This window comes from Notolabrus celidotus, chromosome 23 (genome assembly GCF_009762535.1).
Source record: "Notolabrus celidotus isolate fNotCel1 chromosome 23, fNotCel1.pri, whole genome shotgun sequence".
Lineage (NCBI taxonomy): Eukaryota > Metazoa > Chordata > Actinopteri > Labriformes > Labridae > Notolabrus > Notolabrus celidotus.
Window position 1 is genome coordinate 24,278,301 of NC_048294.1, and position 22,881 is coordinate 24,301,181.

Consider the following 22,881-nt stretch of genomic DNA (forward strand, 5'->3'; position numbering starts at 1 on the left):
TAATGTGTGTGTTGACTGTTCTTATGTGGATGAATGTGTGTGTAGCTTCTATAAAGAGCCCATTGTTTAACTAACTGTGTCTAAATCCAAGCTGTGCATGTATCTGTAGTTGTATCATGAGCACAGTTCAGGCTCAGTGTTGGACTTCATGGGTTTTACTTTATAGAAAGGAGATACTTACACATGATGGTCATGGACGACTAAAAGAACACTTTGAGCCACAATGAAAGCTTCACTCAGACCAGCTTCACATTAGAAAAGAGGGACATTTAGACTTTCTGACTTGTAGTTTATAAAACCTCAGTCCCATCACCCTGAACTGACTGTCTCTAGTGTTGTTTTCTTCACCCCCTCTCTAAACTCAGCCTCCTTTTATTTTGACCCACACTGTTCACAGCTTGTTTTCTGCATTTCTGACATGATAACCATTTCACACCACTCTGTGAGAGCAGCTTTGCAAAGGTGTAAGATGTTGTGGCCTGTAAGCTGCAGGCCGGTCTTCCTGTGTTTAAGCTCTGCTGGGACTCATGTTTCCATCGATGGAAACTTACACTCTGTGTTCACACCACCTTCACCACAGGGCTGAGAGGTTACTGCTGAGAGCTGGCTGCAGACTGAAAGAAGCAACCTGAAGAAGATATAAATAGACCACAGGGGTTTTTATGAGCATGCTTTGTCTTTATTTGTATCAAACTTTATGAACGGCCATGTTGACCCCTCTCACTTCCTCACACTCTCAACACATCTTTACATAAAACTTTGAACACTTTGAAATAATGTATTTTTCTTTACAGGTATTTTCTGTCCGTACATTTAGTCATGCAAAGTGACTGACTGGACACATTATTTAAAACTGATCAAATGTGAAGGTAAAGTTCTTCTTCACTCCTTCCTGCTCTTCACTCTGGAGTACAGACACTCTGCCTCCATGCTCCCCTCTGTGCGATGCCGCTCACTGGTTCTGTTCAGACTCAGAGCAGCATAATGGAGAGCATCTGCACCCTGGCTCTGGAAATGACAGCACAACAAAGACAAAGTATGTGAGAATTATCATACAAGAAGTTTAAAACTTCTTTAAAGACCATGTTTATTTAATTTAGCTTTTATCATACAGATATTTAACATACCACAGCGTCAGGTGTTGCAGAACCTGCAGAATAAGAAACAGTTCATGTGAATCAGAGATCACGTTGGATCAAGCCAGACCAATGCAAAACGATTGAAGATGCTTTAACTGAACATATGTTACCTCTGCAGACAGAGCAGGATTCTTCTTTAGACTTGTAAAGGATGAAAGCCAAGACGAGTAGCACAATAATGGAAACTGCCAATGCCATGCTCAGGAAATAGACCAGGAGACGGGGACTAGCAGAGCCTCCTAGCATGCAGTCAAAAGGAAAACAGTGTCACTTTATGATATGGAGTTGTTGTCTGGAGCTCCAAAGAGTGCCAGGTCCAGAAAATAAATAAATAATTGTATTGCAAAGCATGTGTATGGATTTTGTTTGCATGTTTTGCAATACAAACATACAGATTTGTAATTTTATGCACACTGTTCACGAATCCGTGGACATGGATTTGCAAACCATGCATACTCAGAGAACTCAAATTCATGAGTAAGTTTTTGAGATCTGTGCAGATGGATTACAGATTTTTTCACACATATAATAAACAGTGTGCATTGATTTGCACATGGCTGTACATTTTCATTACCTGGGGCTCTTTACAATCTTTTTAATCCATATACATTACAAACAGGCAGGTCATTAGATATGTTTCATTTATTTGGAAAGGACAAAAATACTCATATGTTCTTTCGGCTCTGATCACCTACCTTCAATCTGCACTCTTGTTCCATTCCCGAACACAATCTCCCCACATGAAGCCAGAGCGCAGTAGTACATCCCAGCATCAGCAGAGCTCACTGACTTTACAGCGAGGTTCAAAGTACAGTTTTCTCTGTGAGACTCTGAGTCAGCCTCACACTGTCCCTCACTGTGGTACATGACTGCAGGCTGAGCAGCACCATGTCTGAACCAGTAGAAGCTCTGCTCCCCGGCACATGGCTGAGTGTAAACTGTACAGCTCAAATTCACAGAGTCCCCCGCCCGGAGTGGCTCCAGCGCTGGCTGATGGACAACAGCGTTGATGTTAGACAATAATGATTTGATGTGAAGAAAGACTCCTTCTCCAAACTCAATTGTGTTGAATCCTAAAAAACCACAGTAATATGACGCTGAATCAGAGGGGCGAAGGTCTTGGATTACGAGATAGTTGGCGCCTTCCTGTGCTTCGACTGTAAACCTTTCTTGATATGCGAGAGACATAGTAGCTCCTGGGTTGTGCGTCATCCGAGTTGATACGAGGACAGGTTTACCTCCCATGCTTTGCTGGTACCAATAGAGATAATTTGCATCATCATTTGTACAACTGCATTTCAAAGTTACGTTCTGTCCAGCTCTCGCTGTGATGAGCCCACTGTCCTGAGTCAGACCTGAGGTCTTCTGGACTGCTTCAACCCGAGCTGCAAAGAATAGAGAACAAAGAGTATGTCATCTTTTCTTTTCAAACCTCGTCCCATTTCCTCAAACAGTCACAGAAGCAGTGAAAAGAAGAGTAAATACTCACAGAGTTCAGTGAGAAGAAGGAGTAAAAGGTAGAGTGGCATCATCCCTGAAGCTCTGCAGTCTGTCGCCTGTGTGCTTCCTGACACACTCAACTTTTAGTAAGAGACCAGGGCTGCTTGTGATTGGCTAAGCTGTCTGGCTTGGTTGAGACTGAGACTGGAGATTTGTTCTTTTGCAAAAACAGAGTCTGATCAGGTGACACGATGTGTTGATAGGCTTTCTTTTGTTACATCATGAGTTTTTTTCCACAAGGGGACAGTAGGTGTGACTTATTTCTGTACACTGAGAGGAACATTCTTTCTTTGTCTGTCATTGCTTGTAGTGTGTTGTAGTGCTCAAGTCCAGGATTTAGACTCGAGATTGACTTGAAGTCTGATTTCCGGGACTTATGACTCAACCTTGGACAGAGTGCTGCCCCAGTGGGGACACGTAGCCAATAGAAAAACTGTGCTGTGTTAAAGTCAGTTTGTTTTTCTGTAATGTGTAGTGTGAAGTGTATCTGACAGGACACGATTGTAAGAGAGCGATTAAGACTTTGTTTCTAACTCCTCATGATGGACTGGGAATCAGTCCGCTGTAGCTGATCCATCATCTGTCTTTCAGGCCATACAATAGAGATGATTGACACTTGAAAGCAGCTAGTGGGCGTGGCTTCAACACATTTATCCGACAAGCCCCCTGCATCCCAGAGTCGAGGCAACTGTTAATTAGGGCCTGAGTACCGACAAGATCGGAGAAGGCCCTAGTGGAACCCTGTTGTTGTTGCGTTCCCTCTGTCTTTCTTTCTACCTCAAAAATAAGTTGCCTTTTTGGAGCCTTCAACATGCCCCAAAACTCCCAAACAGTTGCACATGCATCAGGCCTGGCGAAAATTTGATATTTTGGTGGTCCCATGAAAAAAAATCCCAAAAATGGCTCAATAGCACCCCCTTCAACTTTCAAATTTCAAAGGGCAAGCCCCTCAAGCCGGTTCAACATAAATGCATGAAGTTTTTTCCCCATCATGCCAAGACCTACAAAAAAGCCTCTTAAGTTAGTGGTGAAATCCCAACAGGAAGTCGGCCATCTTTTTTTTCTTCAGTTTTTCCCCCAAATTCAGAAGGGTATGAAAAAGAGATCTTACCCTAGCCCTTCTCTCTGTTCAAGTCTAAACCATGCACATTCTATAGTACACACATTGATGATCCAAAGTTATCAAAAAAGTTCAAGAAATCTAAAAATTGTGGGCGTGGCAGACTGTCAAAGTTGAAGGTTTTCTTGGCAATCTGCCAAAAACTTTGAATGTTAATATCTCTCACATACAATGTTGGATCAGGACCAGGACGCTCATGCATGATAAGTGTGCCAGTCTGAACGCATCTGTATGCAGATATTCAATTATATCTTATAGCGCCCCCTAACGGCCTTCACACCTTCATGAAGCATCACATGTCAGACTGTGACCTGTCATTGAAGGGTATGTCTCTGGTGACGCCTCAAACTTTGTAATGAAACAGGAAATACTTATAGCTCCTTCATACAGTGATCAGTCTGTTTCAAATTGCATACACATGATCAGGGTCCATCCCTCAACACAACCACTACAAACATAGCACCACCTACAGGTAATACATGGTACTGACCTTTACATACAATATCCTAGCTGTTCCAAATTTGACATATTTCATCATGGACCCAGCCTGAACTCATCTATATACACCTGTTTGTCATATGAATAGTGCCACCTAATGGACACAAGTGGTAATTACTCTCTCAACCTGTTTTTAACATGCTTGTGATCACAACTCTTTCAATAATGATCTGTGATAAACAATCCCTCAGAACGTCATCACAGTCACAGCACCACCTACTGGTGACAGACTGTACTGCAATGTACACTGCTGATAAATGCAGGAGTATGCTCACAGTTTCAGCCTAGGCCTCATAAAGTGCCGCACAGCAACACCTGCTGCACATCAGGCGGTTGTGTACATTTTAAAACTTGTTTTATGAACTTAGCATCTTTATTAATCATCCAAATGTGTCTGGGTGATGAAGAACACCTTGTTCTGTTGTGTAGCAACCTCATTCTTCTCCACGTTACACTTTAACCAACGTTTGGTGATGATTTGGAACGGTGAGGACTAATCCAGTCACATCACCAATGCTCCTTTGGGTGATTCCAAACAACATGAACATGTGAATCTTTGAAGCAGGTGGACCTGACATGCTGTGTGAGAGGAGAAGCTGCAGATTACCTTAAAGATGGTAGTATGGCGGTCTAAGTTCAGTGGTTTTTCTTTGTTTCTGTCAGTGCAGCAGCTTCTGTGGTTTGCAGCAGGATGTTGACGTAGTGGTTGCACGCCCACCTAGATGCTCCTGAAGTCAAAGACCACTAAACTATCTAAAAACAGTGTTGATTGCATTTCTTAATTTGGTCTAAAGATGACAGGTTCATGTGGACACATGTGGAGGTATTACCAATAGAAACACTAGCTACACTGTGTATGCACATTTCAAACACTCTCTGTTATCAGACTTATATTATCCAGAGCAGGTGAGAGGATGCTTTAGCTGCATTGAACATGATGATAGAAGATAACTTTTCAAAAGAGCATTGCTTTAGTGATGTTAAATCAACCAATCACGTCAGGTGGTGATTTAAAGTCTGAAGTGAAATCCTTCCTCTCGGGGCTGCAGCACTCTTCAGAGTCCACTTTGAGTAAACACTTCAGACCAATGATCTGACTTCATCTTTAGACATGTTGAATCATTATTATATGATTTCAACATTATAACTGACCCTGTTTGGATTATCCTACATGTATGATACCTGCATGTTGCTGGCTGTGTATGCTGCACATGACAAACAGTCCATCACAAAATGTAGACAATAATAAAACATTACATTAAAAGACTTCTCTGTATTCACTTATTTAAATATCACACTAACATGAAGGGTCCTTGTTTTCTTCAGATACCTCTCACAGGGAGGATCCTCTCATGAATCACACTGAAGGTGTCAGTGGTCATGTGACCTTGCTTCCTCAGGAGGACGTCACATCATGCTGGCCAATCAAACGCAGTCTTGTATCATAAGAGTAGAGGAAGGATGAAGATTCTGTTCATTCAGTACAAGAGTTCAAACACCATGACTTCTGCACTCTTTGTCTGCTCTCTGATATGTTTGTTCTTGGGGCAAATGGGTAAGTTGTGTTTTTGTTATCGCTCCACTTTTCATACTTTACTTTGGGACATGTTCTTTGTCATCATGACGCTTTTTAGATTGAACTGAGAGTGCATTTGTTTTCTCTTTATCTGCTTCAGCTCAGGAGACTTCTCAGGAAGTGTCCGTCCATCAAGAGAGACGCTTTGTGTCGGCTGAACTTGGACACACTTTGACTCTGCAATGTTTCTATGAAGGGGATGATTCAGCATGGCTTTACTGGTACAAACAAAGTCTGGGTCAGGCACCCAGGCTCATCTCTACGTTCTACATGTATAATACAAAGATCACTTTTCAGGATGAATTCAAGAACAGCCGCTTCACAATAAGAACTGGAAACAGAACACATCACTTAACTATATCTGATCTACGTATTTCAGACTCAGCCACGTACTACTGTGCATGTAGCTATACAGTTGTCATGAGTTTCACGGAGGGCACCATCGTCCATGTGAAGGGTTCAGGTTTGAGCGTCCCAGCTTTGGTTCTTCAGTCAGAATCTGAGACCATCCAGCCAGGAGGCTCTGTGACTCTGAACTGTACCGTCCACACTGGGAGCTGTGATGGAGAACACAGTGTGTACTGGTTCAAAGACTCTGAAGAATCTCAACCAGGACTTATTTACACCCACGGAGGCAGGAGTGATCAGTGTGAGAGGAAACCCAACACAGAAACAAATACCTGTGTCTACAACTTCCCTTTAAGGAGCCTGAATTCTTCTCATGCTGGGACCTACTACTGTGCTGTAGCTTCATGTGGACACATTCTGTTTGGAAGCGGGACCAGGCTGGACTATCAATGTGGGTCACATAGAAAGAGAGCTTGTGTCATGTGCTGAATAGTTATTCATCATCACTTTCTCTAAAAGCACAAACAAAGAAAACAACCGCTCTCTGTTTTTAATATCTGTCTCTACACAGATAACGGGGACTCTCTTGTCTTGGTGTATATCTTGAGTGGAGCTCTAACAATCACCACCATCCTGGTTGTTTTACTGGCTATCACTGTATACAAGAAAATCAAGGCCAACCCCTGCCAATGTACAGGTAAGTCTTTTTGTTTCTCTTAATCTAATATAATAATTTGGCTTTAGTATGAAGCTGAGTTTTCTGTGTTTCATATCCAGAGTCTCACCCAAGATTTTCATCTCCGTCGACTGGAGACTCAGAGGTAAATGTGTCCGTTCAAACCAACCCGATGTTTCTGAAAGGTCTGTCAGGGACTATACTGTGTTTTAATATTCAATGTATTTGTTACCAGGGTTGCAGAGACACCAGCAACCTCCATTATGCCGCTCTGAGTGTTCATCAGCCCAAAAGATCAAGTAGACAGAGGAACAGCACAGTGGATGATTGTGTGTACTCCAGTGTGAAGCTCTAGAAATACACATCATGTCTGTGTGTTTTGTGCATTTAAAGTTAAAGTGATTGCACATGTTTGTGTTATTTATTGTGTGTTATTCATTTAGAATAGAGGACAGTGCACATTAATAAACATGGGCAGGGAGATAATGTCCGTTCCTAGTCCCCGGCAGGTTGGTGGTTCACATATATATGAATGTACAGCGAGCATGTGGCAGTGAGAAGCTCTACCTGTCTTCACAGTCCTTCATATTAGAACTATTTACAAGATGTGTCAAGTGGAAATGAAGAGGAAGTTTAGTTTTAATACTTTATTCTTTTTTTTAAATCACAAATTTTTTAAAAATATATTTGACTGTTTTACTTCTAAATAAATGATTCAGATCCCAGAACCAAGTGTCTGCCTTATTATTGGGAAAATAACATGAAAGTGGTGATGATAAGTGAAGTGACACTCTTGTCTTTCTGGAATCAGCATCGTAACATTTAACTCATGATTCAAATGTCAAAAATGGGAAATGAGAATATTTGGCAATATTGCTCACTGATGAGTATGATCTTCCATTTTTTTCAAGTTTTAAAGTCAAAAATGTGTTTCCAAAGTCTTTCAGGCTCAACAACAACCGCTCTTCTTCTTCTTCTTCTTCTTCTTCTTCTTCTTCTTCTTCTTCTTCTTCTTCTTCTTCTTCTTCTTCTTCTTCTTCTTCTTCTTCTACCCACAATCCACACATTTTTTGCTAAATTAAAAACACTTGCCTATAGTTTGTTCTCTCTGCTGCTACAGAAACATGGTGGTGCAGGATGGCAGCCTCTGTGGAAGGGGACCTTATCCCCACGTAGATATAAAAGGCTCTTTCTAAGTAAACAACATCAAAATTATTTTTATATTCAGGTGATCAGACATTAATTTAAACATACCCATAACTAATGTCATTGTATGAAAAGTGCTTTATAAATAAAGTCTGATTGATTGATTGATTGATTGATTGATTGATTGATTGATTGATTGATTGATTGATTGATTGATTGATATTCAATTTCCACTGACTCTATTCTGCTGAATGTTGCTTAATTCTACACACTGCAGCTTTAAAGAAAAATTATAATTCATCCAGTTTTTTCTGAATGTTCCTATATATAAAAAAATCATGATATAATAATAATATATTCTTTAATATAATAAAAAAATATGATATTATGATATGTTAATTCACTGACAGAAGAAAAGAAGAAGATATGGGGAGTTGGTTGTGCTGTTGCATATTCTGCTTCTCCACATTTAGCCCTGAAATATTTTTAATATGTGGTGTGAATTCTCAGTCTCTTTTTATCACTGAACAATATGAGTGAATTTTTATTTTCTTTAATTTTTGTTATGAAGAATACATTGAAGATAATGTCAGTACAGTTACACAGAAATGTACTGTAAGGCTTGAGGGGACAGCTACACAGTTACATACATGTGTTCAAGATGAGTGTTTATGGGGCGGCAGTAGCTCAGTCTATAGGGACTTGGCTCTGGAACCGAAGGGTCGCCGGTTCAAGTCCCAGCATGGACGAAGTTTGGCAAGTGGACTGGTGGCTGGAGAGGTGCTGGTTCACTTGCCTGGGCACTGCTGAGGTGCCCTTGAGCAAGGCTCCGAACCCCCAACTGCTCGGGGTGCGCTGGTTGACGGCAGTATCCTCACTCTGACATCTCTCCCTAAGCATGTTCACTGCATGTGTGTGCATTTGTATGTATATACCAAAAAACTGTATGTGTAGCATGTCCAAAAATAGCATAAGTGAAAAAAATTGAATTTAGATCAATAAAGTACCTTTCTTTTTCTATATCTAGAATAAATACACTCTGATGTTTAAGTTGTCATTGAAGTGGCTGAATGTTTGCTGTGGTCTGGCTAATAGGCTATAAAATAAGTATGTTGAGTATGTACAGCCTATGGTAAGTCCGGCCTGATGTTTCTGAATTGACAGTATATATTTTTTTAGTTTCTAATTTATCTCAAAATGATGAAATAACTTTCCAGATACTGAATGTTTATATTATTTAAACTTGGAGCAAGGCAGTACAACATGGTAACAACATGAAGCTTCAACTACGCCCACTCTGAGCAGGAGACAACAGTGACTGGATCTCTGGATCGATTCACTGAGGCTTTGTTTTGTTACTTAGACTGGGACGTAGTGTGATTTTTCACATTAGTTAAATATTAATAATAATAATATATATAAGACAAGAGAACAGACAGACAAACCATAATAAAAAGGAAGGAAAGTAATTGGCACGCACATCATTGGAATGGAAAGCTATCAAAAGACAAAAAACAAAACAAAAAAACAAACAGAACAAAGAAAATATGCATACTCAATGCCCACACTGCCATTTAACAGTAAGGTGAGATATTAAATCAGTGTCAGACCAAAATGATGAAAGTGAATAATGGATGATATTCCACTGTCTAAAAGTCCAAGGGTAAATTAAAGATTCAGGTGCAGGGTCCATATGTTCAGTCCAAGGCGTAACAACCCACCATCAGTGCAGTCCAAACAATGCCTAAATTAATCAGGTAGCAGTTTTTTTACTTTTGATATATTTGTAGCCTTCCCACCACTCTGTTTGTTTGAGATGTGAAATAGTATCTTATTAGAATGATGGGAGGTAGGGTTCGATTATTTTGGTTAAAGGTAGCTACCCTAAGGTTTACCTATATGACAGGTTAAAGTACTCATACATCAATCACATGAAATAAACTTTAAACCCTGCACTGTGTTTTTTGTTCACTGTTTTTTTATATTTGCAAAACAACAGAAAATATTAACCGAGAGCTTCATTAACCCGAATCTCTTCTTTCAAATGACTCAACCTTTAAATACTCTTTTTATGTTTTTTAGCTCTAAACAAATCTCACATGAGCTCAATACCTGTTTATTACCATCAGAAATGTATTCAAACACGTAAACTCTCACAGATTGAATAATTACTGTACCTAAAACTCTTACTGACGACTTGAATGAATCCTTTACACTGAACATGCACACATGGGCCCCATACACTCACTCATACACCCACACACACTCAAAGAAAAACCCCGTTGCAGGCCTGTGATTCTCGGACGCGTTGCGGCCGATGTGACTCCTTACTCCAGTAATGATGAGCGAAATCACATACCCTCAACTCCGGGATTCTCCTCTTTGCTCAGTAGTAGTCCAGGGGAAAAAAAAACAAACTCACAGACGCGGGAACGATCCTCTCTCCACGGCAGGATCGCGGCAGGAATCGCGGCTGAGTTGGTTCAGTCTCCTCCTCTCAGGCAAGGGAAAACACGTGCAGGTGGCTCACCGCGGCACTAAAACGTCCTCTCGATCGCAGAGCAGGTGTCCAGTCCGTGGGAAACTCACAGTTCACAGTTCACAGAATCAACGCTCGCTGGTCCTCATGGAAACAAAACACACAGAAACAGCGTGCGACTCTAATGGAAAATCCTCTTCATCCTTCTCGGTCAGCGGCTCCGTCGTCGCAGCTCCGACGTCGGACCTCCGGCTCAGTTTAAGTTACAGTCTTTTAGAACACACACAACTCCACTAACTTCAGGCTAAATGAAAAATGTGTGTCGCATCATACTCGTAACGATGCTTCAAGTTCTTCAAGCTTCCAACTACACAATAAACTTGTTAACACCAACTAACAGCTAACATCTCTCTGCTTCGCTGCTGTCCACCATTTTCCTCTTTTTCACAACAATACTTAGAATACATTTGTTTTATGATAAATCCCTTTTTTATGACTTTTCTTCACTTTTACTTTTTTTATTTCTATTTTCTTTTACATATATATATATATATATATATATATATATATATATATATATATATAACCATAACATTTATGAGAACATTACATGCAGGACATTCAAACTTTTAACCCTTTATTTTCCACCGGGCTACATATTCAATAAAGGGACCTCAAATTTTCACAAACTTAGTGTGTGAGTTTGACAGAGTGTATCGTATCTCCTCCAGGTACAGACAGGAAACCATTTCACTCAACCAACAGTTAAAGGAGGGAGGCGTAGCTGACTTCCACTGCCGCAGGATTGCTCTCTTAGCTGTAACCAAACCAAACTTTAAGGCCTGTTGCAGGGCAGACGGGGATGAGTAATATTTAACTCAACGTTCATGTTTTTGTTCTTCAATGGAAGAATTGTTTGTTCAATAAAATATGTAACACTTGATAAAGTTCTACTTACAAATCAATCGGATTTAACTGTATTATTTTAGATGGATGTCTGCTTATAACAAAACAAATATTTATGCTTGGATATGATACCTTTGCATTAAATTACCCTCAATTCCCAGTTAATTCCCATAAATTCCCATGGAAAGTTTCCAATTTGGAATATTTCCAAAATTCCCCAGCTTAACTTCCCATTGAAATTTAACAGAAACTTTCTGGAAATTTACCAGAAATGTTCCACCCCTTTGCAACCCAAATTTGCGACATTTATCATCCTACATTCAGTATTAACAATTTAAACTTAAGATTAAGAGTACTGTAAATCCTAAAATAACAAACAAGGCCTTTATTTGCTTTTACTGCAGGAGGTACCAGGCCTTAATATGAGGCAGGCCTTTATGTCACATTCACAAATTTTATAAAGTGAGGGCCTGATTAAAAAGTGATTGCTCTTGTGTCCGATCAGGCTGGCCAAGCGATGCAAGGAGACATTGGCTGTTTGCAAACCGCCTACTATACCAGCAGTACGTACTGATTTGGTCAAAACTCAGTATGTAGTATGTTAAAAAAGAAAAATCTGCAGTATGCCAAAACTCCCTGGATGGCGTACTGATTCTGGAAAATTTCACAGTATGCATCGGACCAGTCTCCCTCGGGAACTGTTTCCCATAATGCACAGCACTCGTTTCACTTTCTTTTTTCTTCTTTTTTGACAGGGGAGAACTCAGTTTTTAGGTGCTGTGAAAATTATTAAATTCCATATAAACCACTTCTTAACTTTTTAAATCATAAGTGACGCTAAAGAAGCAGTTTCTCTATCAGCTTGGTCGTTGTTTACTTCCACTTTCCGAAACCGGGAATCCAGCGACGATTGACCCAGAATCCTGCAGACCAGATCCAACAGAACAGTCATACTACATACTACCTTCAAACACAGTACGTAGTAGGCAGTACCTAATGCCTACTACATTTGTAAGTAGTATGTTGCAGGCCGTTTCGAAAACAGCCAAGGTCTACTTCACAAAGCATGTTCAAAGGGTTAAGTCCTTCACAAACTGCACTGCTGAGTGTCTTTGTGTGCCACTGTTTTGTGCATACATTGAAATGCATCATTGTGCATTGATTTGGTGCAAAATCTACCTCTTCATATGCAAGCACTACTAATTCACACAACACAGCTACACACAGAGGGGAATTCAATAGGAATGGATTGCAGCAGCTTCAAGCACCAATAATTGTGCGTCATCTGCTGTCCATATAATAATAATAATAATAATAATAATAATAATAATAATAATAATAACATTAATAATAATAATAATAATAATAATAATAATAATAATAATAATAATAATGATAATAATAATAAAATAATAATAATAATACATTAATCAATAAATTGGAAGGATTTCACCTGCTGTGGGCAGACAGGATACAGGAGAGCAAGACTGAACTAACTGGTGAAGAAGGCCAGCTCAGTCCTGGACCCTGTGGAGGTGGTGGCTGACAGGAGAATTATGGCCAAGCTGTTGTCTCTGATGAACATTTCTTTTCTATATATATTCTTGTTGAAATTCTTGTACTGTACACCTTTTTGTTTGCTGCTGTAACTCCATGAATTTCCCCGTTGTGGGACGAATAAAGGAGTATCTTATCTTATCTTATCTTATTTCATTTGGAGGCGCCTTTCAAGTCACCCAAGGTCACCTTACAGTGAATAAAAGCAGTCATCATTGAAACATCATTAAAACAGAAGATCAAAATAAAAACAAGTGAAGTGCAGAGTGTCCAGTTAGAGGGAATATGCCAGTTCTAACAGGTGAGAGTTGAGTTGGGATTTGAATGATGTGATGGAGTCTGACTGTCTGATGTGTGTGTGTGTGTGTGCGTGTGTGCGTGTGTGTGTGTGTGTGTGGGGGGGGGGGGGGGGGGGGGGGGGGTTCCAGAGTCTGGGTGCTGAGCAGCTGAAGGCTCGGGGAAGTTGTTGGGATGGTTAGTAGTCCAGCAGAGGTGAGGAGAAGGTTTTTGTAGGGGATGCAGTATTGTTCAGGGAGCCAGTGAAGTTGGATGAGAACAGGAGTGATGTGGTCAGATGATTTGGTGCGGGTGATGATCCGGGCGGCCAAGTTCTGAATGAGTTGCAGTCTGTTGATGAGTTTGGTGGGGAGTCCGGCGAGGAGGATGTGCAGTAGTCGATGCAGGATGTGACAAATGAGTGAACCAGGATCTCGGTTCTGGATTGGGACAGTGATGGGCGGAATCTGGAGATGTTGCAGAGGTGGAAGAATGCAGTCCCAGTGATGTTTTGAATATGAAGTGCAAATAAAAGGGTGCTGTCCAGAATGATGGATTGATTCAGTGAATCCACCTGCGATGCAAAAGCACGATCCCAAACAGCACAGGTTGAATCTCGTCCATGCTAACAGGCTAACTGTGGCGTCCCTCGTGACGATGCTTGCCTGTCTGTCTCCTTCGTCTATGTCTATGTAGTGTGATTACTTTTGTTCCCCCCATATGTCACTGACCTGGTTCACAAAGGCAGACAACAATGGACCACAGGAACCACTTAGTTCCTGGGAGAGAATTTCTGGTGGAGAAGTACCTTTAGGTTGTTTTCTTTGCCTGTAGGGCTTAAACAGGGGCAGGACCTGAGAGGAGATCACTGATTGAAGTTGCTGTTACACTTCAGGCCCATGTGGTAAGTGACACCCGACACAGTGAAAAACTGAAACTGAAATATACAGTGTTTGAACAGAACTATGCATCAGGTTTATTCTTCATAACGGCACAACTTGAACTCTTCACCGGGTTCCAGTGAAGAAAGAGATTCAATTTGAAAAACTGAATTTGATTGAATGGATAAAATCCTAACATGGTTCAGTTTAGGGTTTATTTTAGTATTTGACATGTAGCTGGTAAATTACAATTCTTACAGTATGACGATTGTCTACATAGTGAAGTGCATTCATATTGATCAGAAATATGAAATGATGATGAAATACAAAGATCTTTTATTTTATGATACGTTCCACAGAGATCTCACTCTGTTTGATTCTCAAGACCAAACTGAGACTGTAGGCGGTGATGTTGTAAGGCATGGTGTATGTGACCTCTATCAGGGCCAATCAAATCTTGTCTTGTCTTGAAATAGTGCAGAGACCACGATGAGGTTTTCAGTTCAACACGGTAGCTTGATCATGATGAGTCCTCTAATGTTTGCATTCTGCCTCACATGTCTGTGCTTGGAGAAAACCGGTGAGTTGTGTTTTAAAGTTGAGACTTGAAGAGTTTATGGTCTCTTTTTATGACATGTTCTTTGAATTATATTTGTGTGTTGATCCAGTAAACTTTATTTATCATATTAAATCATTTTGTTTGTCTCTTTTTAGCTTATGCCCTACAGAACGTCTTTGTTCATCAACAGAGTGGATTCATATCAGTCGATGTTGGTGGGGAGATAACTTTACAATGCTTCCATGAAGGTAATCGCGCAAAAGAGTTTCACTGGTACAAGCAAACTCTGGGAGAGAAACCAACGCAAGTTTCTACTTATTACAAGTATTTAGAAAGTGTACAATTGCATGGTGACTTCGAGAACAATTCACGCTTCACACTGGACACTGAAAGAGGTCGGAATCACTTGAAGATCACAGATTTACATGTTTCAGACACAGCTACTTATTACTGTGCATATAAATATAAACGTGTGTTTGAATTTATGGAGGGCACTTCTCTCAGTGTCAAAGGTTCGAGCTTGAACTTACACTTTTTGGTCAATCAATCAGGATCAGAGACCATCCAGCCAGGAGGCTCTGTGACTCTGAGCTGTACCGTCCCCACTGGGAGCTGTGATGGTGAACACAGTGTGTACTGGTTCAAAGACTCTGAGGAGTCTCAACCAGGACTCATTTACATCCATGGAGATAAGAATGATCAGTGTGAGAGGAAACCTAATGAACAAAGTTGTGAGTACGAGTTGCCCATGAAGAGCCTGAATCGCTCTCATGCTGGGACGTTCTACTGCGCTGTCGTCTCATGTGGACACATTCTGTTTGGAAACGGGAGCAAGCTCAACTTTGAAGGTATGTAAGTGTTTCATCAGTTACTGTGATTCAAACGTAAGAATAATACTTCCTGTTAAAACTCTTAATGTCTTCCTCTCTCCAGATGAGGGAGACTCACCTGTCTTGGTGTTTGTCTTGAGTGGGGCTTTGACGTTTACTATCATCTTGATTCTGTTGCTGGCTGTCATGTTGTGTGTGATCAACAAGAGAAACAACTGCAGATGTGAAGGTACCGTCAGTGCTGTCTTCCTTGTTGACACTGTGTGCTCACTTAATGCAGAGTTATAGTGAGGGGATATGTTCATTCTTTTTCAGAGCCTGGTGCAACATTTCCAGCTTCTTCAACAACTAACCAACAGGTACTTCACTTTATTAAGAGTTTATTTTCTCTGAGGTTCTATATTTTGATTGGCTGAGATCTGCTAATGCTTATTTATTCTGTCAGGGTGACCATGATGAGGAAAACCTCCATTACGCAGCTGTAAGAGAGCACAGGCTCAACAGACCTAGAAGACAAGTGAACAACATGAAGGCTGAATGTGTGTACTCAAGTGTAAAACAGTAGAGCTGCACGTTTCATGTGTCTGTGTAACAAGACTGATCTGTTTCAAACATACGTCACAGACTGTTATAACTTAGGTTGGACACTGGTGTCATTTTATTATTAAAAGATATGTCTAAGAAGTTTGTTTACATGTTTGAAATAAAATTTCATCATGAAATAAAAAATATTCTGTATTCTTAAAGTGTCAACGTAGGATGTAGAGAAGAATGTGTTAGACTGTGAATCATTAAACTGTGTGTTTAAATACATTTAGTTAAAGTTGAGACTTACGACCATGTTTCTTTTTAACATTTGTATTTTATTCTGGAAATCCACAGCAGAGGTCATGTTGAGTATATCACTGAAGTAAACGATCTATAAGTTGGTGCTCTGTGTTCTTGGACGTGTTTCATTTGAAAAGTCAAATCTCTGATCATTCAGTGTTTCATCGTCTATCTAACAATTCTGGAGACAGTGTTTGTTCTGCTTTAAAGAGGATTTCAGATGTTTTTGTGTTGGACTGTAAATCATTTCATGTTGAGAGAGTGTACATGACCTGTGATTGTGTGTGTGTGTGTGTGTGTGTGTGTGTGTGTGTGTGTGTGTGTGTGTGTGTGTGTGTGTGTGTGTGTGTGTGTGTGTGTGTGTGTGTGCTGTGTGTGTGTGTGTGTGTGTGTGTGCGTGCGTGCGCGCGCGTGTGTGTGTGTGTGTGTGTGTGTTAATGTGAAACCTCCTTCATTGTGTGAACCGCACTGAATGCTTCAACTCTCTGACTCCTGTGACTTGTTAGATCAGCAGCAGAACAGCAGACACGGTTCAACATCAGAGTAACCAGTGTTTGTGTGTGTCTTTGTTTGAAGAACTTTGCATGCTGAAATAAATGAATATACAAACTAAGACTCTGTGTTGTGTCTGTTTCTTTCAGTCTAATTAAAATAAATTCATAAACCATATTTAGTCCTCACTTCAGATGAGGCCACACAGCATACTTACTTAAGATCTATTAAGATAAACCAGCAGATCACAAACTAGTGTGTCTAGTATAATTACTAGTGACATGAACTCATACAACACCGCTTCAAAAACATGAAATATCACTTTAAGAAGCAGAACCCGGGCTTGTCTCCTTGTCATATAACTGAAAAACAACTGTCCAGTATTTTTGAAGCATTTAAACCATAGACTGTATATATAATGGACAGTGTCGCTCCGTCTTTTCTCAGTGAACCGTTTTGAAGCCAAAATATCCAGTTCCAGAGCGCTGCCATCTTGTGCAGCCAGAGTCTGCTCAGTAGAGAATTTCTGTGTTGCCACGGTAACGAGCTCCGCCCTACAGCGCAGCGTCACAACTCACGAGAGTTTGCCTTTACGGCAGCTGTCAATCAAAATAAAGCCGGAAGTAAAACCCTGTTTTTTAAACTCTAATAACTAACGAAAAAGAAACTTTTCATAAAAAAGAGGCCTTGAACACAACACAGTCAAATAATAACTACATATCACCACAGCATAGGATGTGAGAAACATTCGTACAATGGGTATTTATTTTTTAAAGTTTGACCGCAGCCCCATTCAAATGAATGGAGGAGACAGAGTTTTTGACCTATACTGCAGCCAGCCACCAGGGTCACTCTGTTTGATTCTCAAGACCAAACTGAGACTGTAGGCGGTGATGTTGTGGGGTCATGGTGTATGTCACCTCTATGTAGTAGTGCAGAGACCACAATGAGGTTTTCAGTTCAACACGGTAGTTGGAGCATGATGAGTCCTCTAATGTTTGCATTCTGCCTCACATGTCTGTGCTTGGAGAAAACCGGTGAGTTGTGCTTTAAAGTTGAGACTTGAAGAGTTTATGGTCTCTTTTTATGACATGTTCTTTGAATTATATTTGTGTGTTGATCCAGTACACTTTTGGCTCTTATTAGCTCAGACAACGGAGCTGAAATCAAACATCTTTGGACATCCTAGCCTTTCTTTTCATCATGTTTGCATGAACCTGATAACCTGACAAAACTTAGAAAAAAAGTCCACATGTAGAAGAACGTTCATATAGAACTCATCAGCAAACACTTTATTGGAGAAACAAGATACATTTTAATTTCATTAAGCAGAAATGTGGTTAATTAGTCTACCCATCAACTTGCAGTTTTACTACACAAAATACCAGCTTCATGATTATTCATCATTAGACACATTACAGCATAGGTCACTTAACTATAGCCAAGCACACATTTACAAAATGCTATTCAGCAAACAGCTCAATGGTGGCTTCATTCTGGTAGGCTGATAAAGATAAATGTTACATCTAGACAGAACAGCGTTGAAAAGAACAGAGTTGAAAAGAACAGAGTCATCAGGACCTGCTACACAAAGATGGGAAAAGTTCAGATGTGACGTCTCTGTGTCGTCTTAACCTGCTGACCTTTTTTTTTATTGAAAGGCAGCATAACAGAGATTTTACTCATTTTATTATCCTTAAAATAACAAAAGAAACAGATATGTGTGTCACATAAGTTTTTGATCACTTATACCTCAGCTTTTCATTAAAAGGACGTTGACTTTCTGCCTGTGTCTTGAGTCTTGCATTTGGGTCATTTTAAGGCATTTATGTTTTCAGCAGCAAGCTCTGACTTTATCTGTTGTATGCTTTGTCCTCCTTTGAGAGACCTGAGCCCACAATAACCACAGACATCAGTTATGGCGGTTATTTGTTTGCATGCTGTTGACCGTGAGAACAGAGCGGAAATATATCACCTCCCTCATATCAAAGAGACATGGTGCAGCTGAAGCTGAAGGAACGAGGGGCCACGCAGGGTAAATCTTTACTTTGAGAATCTGCTGCTGAATTATGACAAACTTGTAACACTGGAACAAGTCCAGTTTACGGCCTGACAGTGAAGTACACACAGTTTACAGCCTGACAGTGAAGTACACACAGTTTACAGCCTGACAGTGAAGTACACACAGTTTACAGCCTGACAGTGAAGTACACACAGTTTACGACCTGACAGTGAAGTACGCACAGTTTACAGCCTGAGAGTGAAGTACACACAGTTTACAGCCTGACAGTGAAGTACACACAATTTACAACCTGACAGTGAAGTACACACAGTTTACAGCCTGACAGTGAAGTACACAGAGTTTACAGCCTGACAGTGAAGTACACACAGTTTACAGCCTGAGAGTGAAGTACACACAGTTTACGACCTGACAGTGAAGTACACACAGTTAACAACCTGACAGTGAAGTACGCACAGTTTACAGCCTGAGAGTGAAGTACACACAGTTTACAGCCTGACAGTGAAGTACACACAATTTACAGCCTGACAGTGAAGTACACACAGTTTACAGCCTGACATTGAAGTATACACAGTTTACAGCCTGAGAGTGAAGTACACACAGTTTACGACCTGACAGTGAAGTACACACAGTTAACAACCTGACAGTGAAGTACGCACAGTTTACAGCCTGAGAGTGAAGTACACACAGTTTACAGCCTGACAGTGAAGTACACACAATTTACAACCTGACAGTGAAGTACACACAGTTTACAGCCTGACAGTGAAGTACACAGAGTTTACAGCCTGACAGTGAAGTACACACAGTTTACAGCCTGAGAGTGAAGTACACACAGTTTACGACCTGACAGTGAAGTACACACAGTTAACAACCTGACAGTGAAGTACGCACAGTTTACAGCCTGAGAGTGAAGTACACACAGTTTACAGCCTGACAGTGAAGTACACACAATTTACAGCCTGACAGTGAAGTACACACAGTTTACAGCCTGACATTGAAGTATACACAGTTTACAGCCTGAGAGTGAAGTACACACAGTTTACGACCTGACAGTGAAGTACACACAGTTAACAACCTGACAGTGAAGTACGCACAGTTTACAGCCTGAGAGTGAAGTACACACAGTTTACAGCCTGACAGTGAAGTACACACAATTTACAGCCTGACAGTGAAGTACACACAGTTTACAGCCTGACAGTGAAGTACACACAATTTACAACCTGACAGTGAAGTACACACAGTTTACAGCCTGACAGTGAAGTACACAGAGTTTACAGCCTGACAGTGAAGTACACACAGTTTACAGCCTGAGAGTGAAGTACACACAGTTTACGACCTGACAGTGAAGTACACACAGTTAACAACCTGACAGTGAAGTACGCACAGTTTACAGCCTGAGAGTGAAGTACACACAGTTTACAGCCTGACAGTGAAGTACACACAATTTACAGCCTGACAGTGAAGTACACACAGTTTACAGCCTGACATTGAAGTATACACAGTTTACAGCCTGAGAGTGAAGTACACACAGTTTACGACCTGACAGTGAAGTACACACAGTTAACAACCTGACAGTGAAGTACGCACAGTTTACAGCCTGAGAGTGAAGTACACACAGTTTACAGCCTGACAGTGAAGTACACACAATTTACAGCCTGACAGTGAAGTACACACAGTTTACAGCCTGACAGTGAAGTATACACAGTTTACAGCCTGAGAGTGAAGTACACACAGTTTACGACCTGACAGTGAAGTACACACAGTTTACAGCCTGACAGTGTAATACACACATTCAGTCCAGGTGTCGTCCCTCTGTGTTGTCGATCTGTTTCCTGCATCTTTGTAACCCTGGGAATTAAAATTAAAGACTTAAACTTATACTCTGAAGTGTTTTGATATGTAGAGTTTTAACATGTTTGTATCTGAACTTCTGAAATACAAAATACTCACCACTGCTTTGGGAATGGAGGCGCCTGAAGGCTGGCAGCTGTTTGTCCCGTTGTCTGTACAGCTGTATGTTGATGACGCCAGGAAAACAACCAGCATGACGGTGAGTGCCAAAGCTCCACTCAACACATACACCAAAACAGGAGAGCCCTCATCATCTGCAGAGGATGATACTGTCACTTACTGTCAAAGAATCACATAAAATGTACAGATGTTGACTTTAATAGAAAGATACTCACCTTCATAGTCCAGCCTGGTCCCGCTTCCAAACAGAATGTGTCCACATGAAGCTACAGCACAGTAGTAGGTCCCAGCATGAGAAGAATTCAGGCTCCTTAAAGGGAAGTTGTAGACACAGGTATTTGTTTCTGTGTTGGGTTTCCTCTCACACTGATCACTCCTGCCTCCATGGGTGTAAATGAGTCCTGGATGAGATTCTTCAGAGTCTTTGAACCAGTACACACTGTGTTCTCCATCACAGCTCCCAGTGTGGACGGTACAGTTCAGAGTCACAGAGGCTCCTGGCTGGATGGTCTCAGATTCTGACTGAAGAACCAAAGCTGGGACGTTCAAATCTGAACCCTTCACATGGACGATGGTGCCCTCCATGAAAGTCATGACAAATGTATAGCTACATGCACAGTAGTATGTGGCTGAGTCTGAAATACGTAGATCAAATATAGTTAAGTAATTTGCACTGTTTTCAGCTCTGATTGTGAAGCGACTGTTCTTGAATTCATCCTGAAAAGTGATCCTTTTTTCATACGCGTAGAACGTAGAGATGAGCCTGGGTGTCTGACCCAGACTTTGTTTGTACCAGTAAAGCCATGCTGGATCACCAACTTCATAGATACATTGCAGAGTCAAAGTGTGTCCAACTTCAGCTGACATGAAGCGTCTCTCTTGACGGACGGACACTTCCTGAGAAGTCTCCTGAGCTGAAGCAGATAAAGAGAAAACAAATGCCCTCTCAGTTCAATTTAAAAGTGTCATGATGACAAAGAACATGTCCCAAAGTAAAGTATGAAAAGTGGAGCGATAACAAAAACACAACTTACCCATTTGCCCCAAGAACAAACATATCAGAGAGCAGACAAAGAGTGCAGAAGTCATGGTGTTTGAACTCTTGTACTGAATGAACAGAATCTTCATCCTTCCTCTACTCTTATGATACAAGACTGCGTTTGATTGGCCAGCATGATGTGACGTCCTCCTAAGGAAGCAAGGTCACATGTTCACTGCCATATTCAGTGTTTGTTTTTATTCTCACTCAGAGGACTCATCCTGTTATGATCAGAGTGATGGGGTCTACATAGTCTCTCAGAGGTTGAATCATTTTTAATATTTTGACTGTTTTTTTGTCACACATGGAAAAATGATTGATATTTGATGTACAAATAATGTCAACACTTCAAATGTACTGTCTCTCATTGTGCTCCATGCCAAGGCAAATACTTTCTCAGCTATGATTAAAACACACACACAGAGAGAGAGAGAGAGAGAGAGAGAGAGAGAGAGAGAGAGAGAGAGAGAGAGAGAGAGACTGTACAGTGCCAGAGATACAAAACAAAGATGTATCCTGACCAAATACAGGCTGAGTGACCACCAGCTGGCTGTAGAGACAGGGAGATACAGACAGACATGGCTGCCCAGAGAGGAGCGTCTATGTGCTCACTGCTCTACAGGGGACATAGAGACAGAGATGCACTTCCTCCTCCACTGCAGCAAGTTCTCTTCTCTACGAGATGCCCACTACAGGGACATTACTAACATGGTACCAAACTTCCCAACATTAACCCCAGAAGAGAAACTGTCAGCTCTCCTGGGGGAAGGGTCAGCAGCTCCTCTGGCTGCTAAATATGTGTCTGCCTGTCACAGCCTGAGGGACGCACCATCCCATGGTGTTTGATTTTGGGTGGAGGTTTTGTGAGCGCGCCGCATCGGGTGAGGACATTGAGATATGCTGTATAGGTGACACCATCATTCATTAATGCATATAAAATATGTAATATATGGTTGATATGTATGTGATGAATATAATATGTAATGAATATGGTGTGTGATTAATGTATATATGGTGAGTGTAGTGTGTTGTGAATATAT

General features: G+C 40.8%; 4 protein-coding genes across 4 annotated transcripts; 2 read left to right on the plus strand and 2 right to left on the minus strand.

Annotated features, from left to right (window-relative positions):
• Positions 1-1,265: 1,265 nt before the first annotated feature.
• LOC117807815 lies at positions 1,266-2,767 on the minus strand (the record flags this gene model as incomplete). Its single annotated transcript, XM_034677218.1, has 3 exons — positions 2,629-2,767; positions 1,835-2,524; positions 1,266-1,378 (listed from the first exon to the last, which is right to left on the minus strand). Coding segments are annotated over exons 1-3 (846 nt in total), but the record flags the coding sequence as incomplete, so codon positions are not given.
• A 2,901-nt stretch (positions 2,768-5,668) lies between these two features.
• On the plus strand, positions 5,669-7,480 carry LOC117807505. The gene is made up of 5 exons (XM_034676824.1): positions 5,669-5,812; positions 5,934-6,632; positions 6,753-6,878; positions 6,959-7,002; positions 7,093-7,480. Exons 1-5 carry the CDS (start codon positions 5,719-5,721, stop codon positions 7,210-7,212), a joined length of 1,083 nt encoding a protein of 360 aa, XP_034532715.1. The 5' UTR covers positions 5,669-5,718; the 3' UTR covers positions 7,213-7,480.
• Positions 7,481-14,627: 7,147 nt separating this feature from the next.
• Positions 14,628-16,136, plus strand: LOC117807816. The gene is made up of 5 exons (XM_034677219.1): positions 14,628-14,682; positions 14,817-15,509; positions 15,595-15,720; positions 15,807-15,850; positions 15,937-16,136. Exons 1-5 carry the CDS (start codon positions 14,628-14,630, stop codon positions 16,054-16,056), a joined length of 1,038 nt encoding a protein of 345 aa, XP_034533110.1. The 3' UTR covers positions 16,057-16,136.
• A 4,402-nt stretch (positions 16,137-20,538) lies between these two features.
• LOC117807545 lies at positions 20,539-21,941 on the minus strand. The gene is made up of 4 exons (XM_034676865.1): positions 21,837-21,941; positions 21,018-21,716; positions 20,782-20,936; positions 20,539-20,679 (listed from the first exon to the last, which is right to left on the minus strand). The coding sequence occupies exons 1-4, from the start codon at positions 21,928-21,930 to the stop codon at positions 20,596-20,598; spliced, it is 1,032 nt and encodes a 343-aa protein (XP_034532756.1). The 5' UTR covers positions 21,931-21,941; the 3' UTR covers positions 20,539-20,595.
• Between the last annotated feature and the right edge of the window lie 940 nt (positions 21,942-22,881).

Excerpts from the sequence above, each read along its gene's own strand:
- LOC117807545 (XM_034676865.1), bottom strand. The coding sequence starts at position 21,930 with ATGAAGATTCTGTTCATTCAGTACAAGAGTTCAAACACCATGACTTCT. Across the intron at positions 21,717-21,836 it reads TTTGTTCTTGGGGCAAATGG|CTCAGGAGACTTCTCAGGAA; the intron begins GTAAGTTGTGTT and ends TATCTGCTTCAG. Across the intron at positions 20,680-20,781 it reads CCTCCATTCCCAAAGCAGTG|GGTTACAAAGATGCAGGAAA; the intron begins GTGAGTATTTTG and ends TTTAATTCCCAG.
- LOC117807816 (XM_034677219.1), top strand. The coding sequence starts at position 14,628 with ATGAGTCCTCTAATGTTTGCATTCTGCCTCACATGTCTGTGCTTGGAG. Across the intron at positions 15,510-15,594 it reads GAGCAAGCTCAACTTTGAAG|ATGAGGGAGACTCACCTGTC; the intron begins GTATGTAAGTGT and ends TCCTCTCTCCAG. Across the intron at positions 15,721-15,806 it reads AAACAACTGCAGATGTGAAG|AGCCTGGTGCAACATTTCCA; the intron begins GTACCGTCAGTG and ends ATTCTTTTTCAG.
- LOC117807505 (XM_034676824.1), top strand. The coding sequence starts at position 5,719 with ATGAAGATTCTGTTCATTCAGTACAAGAGTTCAAACACCATGACTTCT. Across the intron at positions 5,813-5,933 it reads TTTGTTCTTGGGGCAAATGG|CTCAGGAGACTTCTCAGGAA; the intron begins GTAAGTTGTGTT and ends TATCTGCTTCAG. Across the intron at positions 7,003-7,092 it reads CGTCGACTGGAGACTCAGAG|GGTTGCAGAGACACCAGCAA; the intron begins GTAAATGTGTCC and ends ATTTGTTACCAG.